A 9,175-nucleotide genomic window follows, 5' to 3' on the forward strand; every position below is an offset into this window, starting at 1 on the left:
AAAAGAAAACTCGAAAAATTTTAAGTCAATCCATAATCCAGAACGTCTCTCTTCGTGCCTTGTCGAATAAATATGGCATACAGCAATACATAAAATACAAGTCAATAAAATGGGACTAAAAGCTTTACATCTACATGACAACCAGAGGAAAAATAATGTCAAACTTACCGAAAGCTGCATGGTACCACCTGGAAAGAAAGAAAAACGATCTTTAGTATTATAGAAACTCAGTCAAAAGTTTAATTATTTGAAATGAATAGAGAAAATTAATAGAAATAAAAATTGCCATCAACTTCAGTTGCTTCAGGGAAAACTGAACTCAGTTCAAGCTAAAGGATTTATAGATTTGCTGGCGCCCCATCCTACATTTTCTACAAATTAATAAAGACAAACAATAAAGATCCACTTCGAATTGAAAACTTAATTGTTTCAGTTAGCGGATAACAGATAATCTAGCGCACTTATTGGCACCAAATCATCCTGTATATGCTGTCTATGAACAAAGGTCTGACGACGTATTTTATTCACTTCCCCTACCAAACTGAATATTTAGTCACCTTTTCCAAAAACCGGAGTGATATTGAGGTTTTTGCCAATTTCCGAAGGCAGTGAACTACAGAATTAACGGGATGATAGTTCAATTTTCGTTTTCTATTGTTGATTGTTTTGTAGAAAGTGCCGCACGCAAATATTTTGAAACGCTAGAAGTTTCTGATTCAAACTAGTTTGGATGGTCGCCGTGAGCAAAAGAGACATTTTCATGTTAAATTAAATGCTGTCGGACTTTTGTTGTTCTATTTTTATGCAAATTTGAGTCCTTTCAGCTGCATATATTATGTAGAGCTATAATTAGATCCACATTCAATGCTCCGACGGAATACGGAATAACTTGCCTTTCATACGAGCTCTCGATTTAGCATTTTGCTCAATTTTTATGAAACAGCTGGATGTGTCGTGCAAAAGTGATCTAAAGAGAAGATCCACATTCAATCAGCACGCCTCGTTTAGAGCGGTGGAATCGGTGGCTTTATTTTTGCACAAGTTCTGGTACCAGCTCTTTGCCGATTTTTTTTTGTGCTTTATGGCAGAAGAGCGCTTAACTGGACTAGTTGTCTTCATCTATGACTGAAATGACCTTACCGATTGAAGTGGAAGAACTCGTAACTCGTTTTGTGAGAAGCCAATAGAAGAAAATTGATTTTGTTATTTGATTAAATTTACTACGATATTGTAATTGAATGAAAGCCTGTACTGACTGAATCTCCACCACATGACCCCCGCCTGACTTGAAAGCTGGATCCGCCCTTGACTTTGTGGATTAAGTCAAATTAATGCCGTAAAGGTCTAAGAAACTTTAGAACTGATGCGCGTAATTTGCATGGCAAAGGTAACTGTGACTAATTTAATTAGATCAAATTTCAGGAAAATATTTTCTAAATCTCCAATCAACCACTTTTCGGACGCTAACAATTCTAAATAGGTATATCAAGACCGCAATTTAACCAACCAATTTTTTTTGGCGCTTAATCCAACATTAAAAACTTCTATCTTGATGCTTTCATTTCTATTATACGAATTCAGTAATCTGCTCTGTTTTCCTTGTTGTTTCCTTGGGACATTCTTCAACAGCAACCATTTGTTTGCCACACCTGTATACAAATTTACAATTATCGAGGTACATTGCTAACATGTCAATCTTCTTTGCAATCACATAATAACGTTATTAAGGCGACCTTTGTGCCCAAATTGCGCAATCAAGGGCTAAGTAGAGGTCTAAATCCGGTAACAAAAAGGGCTTCATACAGCGCACCCTATCAGTTCATAAAAGCAGGGTTGAAACAGGTCGCCACCCGAAATCATGATTGAATCTGAGGCGTCAGCCAATCAAACGGTACAGTTTATCTCCGTCCCGCCTACTTGCGCTACTATTACTACTTCACAGTAGGACTGGCCTGATGTTCGGATGTTTTGCACCAGTTTATCACAGGAACACCGGTTGGAGAGTTGGGCAGTACTTAGATGCCAAATAGATCAGCATATTCACAGGTTTTCAGTGCGGTTAGTGAACTTTTCTCTTCAAAAATTGTGTCTTGCTTTTACTACTGTTGATTGTTTGTGGGTTTACTTTGGACTTGACGAGGATATGAATCCGGTTGTTTATAAAAGAAGTGAGTACTGTGATTATTAATGATGCATGCGATATAAGTGGTCAATTATTGGGGCGAACGATTTTATTTGATAATTTTATCACCGATTTTCAATCTGTGGACTGTATAAGTTTTTTCAAATGTTTCGATCATGAAAATGTTGGTTTAAAAAATTGAGTTTTTTCTGTTTTGCCGCGTGACATCTTCTGTCAAAAAATATGAATTTTGTAGCGTTCTTTCTGCATTGTTAACGAGTACCTATATGTATACTCTTTCTTTCGAATAAGGGGAAGCTGCTGTGTACATTTTCATAAACTTTTAAGTTACTGCTCTCTGGTTGTGTACCTAATTCGGCTGCAGTTTTACGTTATATGTGACTTTGTGTTTCCTAAAACTTTCATGAGCATTTTTTCATTCTATTCGACTAGTTCCTATTAGTGCTGATGCAATTTTTTCCACGTACCTACTTATTTATGGAATAAAATAAACACTCAATTCAACCTGCCCGTTACTGAAAGACGCAAATTGTTCGCAACTCGCTATCACCACTGATAATTTGCCCAAATATGTGAAATAAATAAAGATATCACACTAATCTGCTTCCTAATCGCTTATAAATTGGACTTGCATTTCATAGATTAAATTATACAATTTCGATGCTAAGTGATATATGGAGGTAATCTTATTCGCTTCCACTAACACCACAATAGTGATTTGCATTCCAAATACATTTTTAGATTACTAGAAAAAAAATGTAAAAAAATTAGATTTAAAATCGATGTTGTAACCATTGTTGTGCCAAAAAAAAAAATATTGCCAAACAATCCAAGTTCAAAAATTGTCCAACAATTGAGTACCTGTAGCGCGGACACGCCCCTAGATACGAAAGGCGAACAATATGGGAGGTCTAAAGTACCTCCCGTCCTCAACAGTAGTAGTCTATTTTTTAAATTTGCACTCCGAAGGAATTGTAGCCGCTGTTTCTTTTGGGAACATTTGTTTTTATGCCGAATTTTGCAAACCGACTAATTCCAGTGGGTCCTTAGTTTCGTCCTTTGGTCACAGAAATTACTTTTTCAAGATTAGAAAGTAGGAGCCATTTAATTGCGTTCAATTTAGGACTCATGTTAATCAAACTCATTTAGGCACCTTCAGCCTACAACTAACTAACTTAAAAAAAAACGGCTGATTAGGCCCATAAACTCTTAACAGGTTATTTATTAGTCATTAGGAGAACAATGAAATTCATTAGGTTTTTCTGCGCACCTTAATATACAATATTTATGATTTGTACCAATACCTAAACAGTGCAATAGAAACAAAAAAAATCCTTACATTCTTCCATGGACCCACTAAACTAATCAAATGTGCCGCGGGAATACATATCGGTTGAGTTTTCTTGGTTATTTTTCATCATATATATATATAAATAAATAATCTTTATTTCCTACAGAAAAAGGCTATCGACCCAATCGGTCTTTCTGCCCAACCATTTTTCATCATTTTCTCTCAATTTCACCAATTTTTGCATTAGATATTTTGGTCTGCTCTACAGTTGCAAACACTTACAAAACCCTTTTTTATGGGTGATTATTACTAACTCTTCCCATGCTATTCATCCACTTTTAATTAATTCACTTAAACACAGATTTGCGCTAAATTGGGATTTAAATATACTTTTTTCTGCTAGCATTATTGCATGATTACTTATGATAAAAATAAAATAGTTTTCTGAGGACGGTTAATTGATTAGTAGCATTATTTTTCTGTTGCTATGCGTTGCTCAAGAATTTTGTTTTCGAGATAATATCCACAAACTGGATACTCCAGTGAACTGATATGATATTACTGGTTAACTAAAACATTGTTTTTTTAATCGCAGGTAAAGGTGATTTCATGTTGGAGTCGATACTTGAGGTAAACCAGGAGCCTGACTCATCAACCTCACCACTATCAACTTCGTTCAACGCAAATATGTCTTCAGACCATCAAGTTTTCCACTTGGTCAACCATATGACTCGAGAAGTAGTGAAATCCTGGGTTTCCGGCAATGAACCCTTCACATACACAAATAACAATTACATGCCCATTTCTCCCACATTGGCGAATTACAATCAGGCGATTGCTTACTATGGGCCGCTGCTACCAAATCCGCTACTACACCCGCTGTCACAAAGTTCTTGGGAAAAGAACACCTTGTATAGACAGGGCATTTTGCCTAATGCTAGAACGCACACTTCTTCGGCAGCAGCTAATTTGCGACCTGGTGGTAATAGAAATGGCGGAACGTCGAGACCGAAGAAGCAATTTATTTGCAAATTTTGTTATCGACATTTTACCAAAAGCTACAACTTGCTGATTCATGAAAGGACGCACACAGATGAAAGGCCGTACATGTGTGATATCTGCAAGAAGGCCTTTAGAAGACAGGACCATTTGAGAGATCACAGGTATGCATATGCTTAATAATAATATACATGTTCATCTTTAAAACAATGGTGCGAATGCTTTGTAACGAAATGGAAATTTAATTTGTCTAATTCACTTGATAGTACCATATTTATTGCCTATTTGAATCAGTGTAACTGCAGATTGAAGACGCTATTTAAAAATTAAATTAAATATTAGGATTTATTCAGATATGCCTTGGCAAAATAGTGCTCGCTTTCGACAATTCAGGACATTAAAGGTCCAGTTCAATTTCAAATATATGCTATAATTTCTACAAGTTTAATTAAAATTTGGCTTAAAGTTGGAATAGTTAGTGAGGGAAATTCAAAAAACAAAAAGTATGAATTTTTGCGAACAACGTTTACTGGTTATCAAATTTACTGAATAACAATGTAGGTAGGTACATTAAAAACTAAGAAGTTAAATTTTTTGAATTTTTCAATTTTTGGGAACTACAGGGTTTCAAAGCGTCAATAAAATTTTGGTTTTTTTAAATTGATTTTTAACCAGTTTTCTTATAACCGAAAAAATGCGGTTGAAAGTTTTTTAGATCACGGAATTCAAATTTCTTACTACTTAGCTTGTCGTTCCTATAGATTCTATAGAAATTTTGTTTGAGTTTTCAAATATCGCCATTTTGTTGGGAATATCTCGTTCTCCAAAAAATATGCATTTAGTTCTAGTCGATATCTCACCAATTTCGAGATATTTCACATTGAAACCTCTGTAATTAAAACAATTTTTTTTAATCAGCTTAATTTGGATACTAAATATTGTCGCAAGTTTAAATTTTTAAGGTGGTACATATGGGCAAAATTTGTTTTACAGCCAAGTTTCTTCAATATTTATTCAAGGAAAATAAATGACTACGAATGACTACTTGAGTCAGAACTAAGTAGGGACAACCACAATGATTTGAAAGCTCAAAACACCTAACCAATGCTATAATATCGAGTTATATGTAGTACATTTCTTAAAGACATTTTTTTAATTTAATGTTATTGGAAACATTTCCTGCTATATTTTTAACTTGAAGTTTTTGTTATCATTCAATTACTTTCTAATGTACGTATCTGATAAAAATGAGGTCCAAATAATGAAAAGGAAAAAAAACATCAACATGTGGTAGTTTATAATGATTTATAACTTATTTTGCACTTATCTATTCACAACATTGATATATAGTGGCTATAATATTTGTTACATACAATTTCGCTTTTTTTATTTCGGGATAATTTTGAATTTTCTTTGAGTAAGTTTCCGGGATTGCCCAAGTTACTGCTCGTACAGTGTGTTTTAGGAACGCATTAACTAAGAGCTTAGTTACTTGCAAGAAAAATTAGAAGAAATGAAACGTGAACTCGATTTCAATTTAAATTTAATTGCCCATTATTTCTTTAATTTCGACCAAAGAAATTTGAATTGTTAACTTTAGAATACATATTTAAAAAGTTTAACTGGTCCGAGCATATCGACGTCGAATAATGCGAAAATATGCTTTGAATTGTGTTGCACAATATTTTTATACGACTGCAAAGACAATAAACTATTCTATTCAATAAACATCGTACAAAAACTGGACGGTTGTTGTATTGTTTCGAAATTAACGGGAGAAAAATATGTTTCCTAGTTTTTAAAGTCCAGTAAAATTAAGACTTGCCTTTAAGTTTAGAAGAGGCTTTTCTGCTAACGCTTTTTGACTTACACGAATAAAATGTTTTTGCCTGAACCTGAACAAAAAATGGTTATCGTCGTTCGTACTAATTTATGCCTACACCTATCTATTTTCTGTTCAGTTAAAAAAAAAATTGTCATTAGAATCAGATCAGATTTTTAGAAATAGGAGAATACCGTATAATATTCCCGTGAACTTATCAACCAGAAATATGTACAAATTCATAATTTATATATAGGTAGAATATTAATAGATTGTGGAAGGTATATTGCCTAATTTTCTAATTTAGTCATGACAAACATTGTTATAACACAATATTATTCTTTTTCATTATCTTTCACAAAGCTGTAGTTTCGATTGTAACCCGTTTTTATGGAGTAGGTATAAAAATAAACACGAAATATAAACATTTAGAGGGAGAAAACTGAAGATTTAAGAAGCATTTGTTTATGCGGCTCTCAACACGTTTTCAGTAAGGTATTGCATTAAAAGGCTATGCCAATTTCAAGACAATACCGTGGGTTTTTTTATGAATTTATCCATGTCCTTTTACTCTGTCGCTGGCGTTGCACATTTCGGCGTTTTATTTAACAAAGAATCAATTTTGTTTTTAATGTAATTCAAAGTAAATATAAAAATCGCAAGTATAACTAAGCGGTTGTTTCTATTGCAGATACATACATTCGAAAGAGAAGCCCTTCAAATGCCAGCAATGCGGGAAAGGCTTCTGTCAATCCAGAACGCTCGCTATGCATAAAGTCGTCCACATGGAGGAATCTCCTCATAAGTGTCCTTTTTGCAATCGAGTGTTCAATCAACGAACCAATCTGGAAAAGCATATGCAGGTCCATACCGATCGGCCAATTGAGTGCAATCGATGTGATAAATTTTTTGCGAATTATCACGATTTGAAACACCACCAATCTTCCATCCATGAAGATGTTGATGTGGTTTCAATACAAAAAAAATTCAGTTTTACAATCGACGACATCCTCAAGATGTAAGATTGTAAGATTAGCACTTACTTGGCCGATGGAAATTGGATTGGAGTGGATAATGGACAGGGTGCGAAACATGTCTTGTTTCAAGTAGGAAACTTTCAATTTTGTGGAGGCGATTGACAGTGAAAAAAACATTCTTTCATTGTCTACTTCCTCAGGGACAATTAAGCAATGGATCTCTCACGTTCACGGTTTATCATAATTTAATACTGTAAATAAAAAAACTCGCATGTAAATTGACGTTTTTTACTGTTGACGCAAATTTTCTTCTGAACAAGGCGCTTTGATGAGGACCTGTTAATATCAACGGTGTTTAACCAAGTAAAGATTTAATATATGCATTTGAACATTGCGCAATTTTTTGGTCAATGACATCAATCATCATTAAAAAAATGGTTTTTGTTTGCAAGCATCAGCAAAGTTACTTGTATGGTAAAAATGTACATTAAAGTTCATTTCATTATATTATTTTTGTGATATTTGTAAAATAAATGATAAGATTTAGAGCTGAATGCAATCAGTTCAAGCTTTGAAAAGTATTACATGAAAATAGCTGAAAATCCAAATGATCTTGTTCAAATATGCCAGATATTTATTTCAGCTGTGCTTTGTTAATTTGAAAAATTGGATTTTTAGCAATTTGGCAAATTTGATTTGGTTATTGATATTTTATTATTTGTGTAGCACATTTTAAAGTAAGTTTAAAACTCCAAAGAGTTCTAATTTATTTATTTAGTTTTCCGGTTTTCGAGTTTTGATCAGTATTTTGTGTTTTATACCATTTCGAAAGACTGAGTTGCGTTATTATTATTTTTATTTTGTTTCAAAACTTTAATCACTTAATCAAATATTGTACGAATCGAGTTCTGCATAAAAACGTTTTCATTATTATTGTACATTTTTAATAATTTATTACATCTTGTATAGTGTATTGATATTGTAAATTATGTTGACATACTTTGTTAGCCAAAACAGCTTGGAGATAGGTTTCATTCAACTTGGTAATGATAATTTGCAAACGGTTTGTAACATCTTCAAAATGTCGCATTTTGTGTCCAAATAAGGGTCGTTAGAAAAAGATGATTTCCTCGCGTTCTCGATTGTAAACTGTCGTTTTTTTGTTTCGTTTTTGAATACGAATGTTTTTGGCAAATTCTCCCAGATTTTATGACTTTGATTCAAATCTCATAAAAAAAATGTATAAAATTATAATTTAAAAGATCTTTTTTATACTTCAGATTTCAGTAAAATTAAAATGATGAATTCGGGCACGTTTGCGTTTGATTATCATCATTATGAAATTTGATTAAAGTTAGAAGTGTAATTTGTGAGTTAAAGCCAAAATTATTCTACTTGTAGTAAAGTACTCGTGTGATTCTTTGACGTGTATTAATATGTTCGTTTGTTGTATAGAAAATTTAAAATTTCAGTTTTGTATATATGTTAATAATTCGCTTAGTAAGTAGTTCTAGTATTTTCGATGTACATAGAAAATAAACTTAATAACTTGAAACACGTTTGTTTAATTAATTTCGTTCGCATTCAAGGAGCAGAAGAATATATAAACAGTAAGTTGATATATGTATATGTATTTGAGAAATTGGCGTCCTCCCTTTGCAGGTGTTACCGGGCCGGGGTGAAAAATATTTCAGCTGATCTTAAAAATGGGTAACAATGTTTTATCATCTTTTTCTTCCTGGGTGAACTAATAAACTACATAAATCGTTAGCGTGAATAGACCAAATGAATAGACGCGCAGACCGATTGTATTGTTCATTACTACACAAAAACTGATTCTTCTGAGATGGTAAAAGGTACTCCAAGTATACCGCTGAACAATATATATTGTGCCTCCCTATTCTTATTGAAACAAGTAGATATATTGTTCCTCCCTATTCCAG

General features: G+C 33.3%; 1 protein-coding gene across 1 annotated transcript; it reads left to right on the forward strand.

Annotated features, from left to right (window-relative positions):
* The first annotated feature begins 1,878 nt into the window (after positions 1-1,878).
* Positions 1,879-8,787, forward strand: LOC125503490 (zinc finger protein 32-like). The gene is made up of 3 exons (XM_048663943.1): positions 1,879-2,168; positions 4,030-4,597; positions 6,947-8,787. Exons 1-3 carry the CDS (start codon positions 1,964-1,966, stop codon positions 7,275-7,277), a joined length of 1,104 nt encoding a protein of 367 aa, XP_048519900.1. The 5' UTR covers positions 1,879-1,963; the 3' UTR covers positions 7,278-8,787.
* The last annotated feature ends 388 nt before the right edge of the window (positions 8,788-9,175 follow it).

The sequence above is a fragment of the Dendroctonus ponderosae genome, unplaced genomic scaffold, assembly GCF_020466585.1.
Source record: "Dendroctonus ponderosae isolate FM_Combo_2020 unplaced genomic scaffold, Dpon_F_20191213v2 Dpon_F_20191213_2, whole genome shotgun sequence".
In the NCBI taxonomy this organism is placed as follows: domain Eukaryota; kingdom Metazoa; phylum Arthropoda; class Insecta; order Coleoptera; family Curculionidae; genus Dendroctonus; species Dendroctonus ponderosae.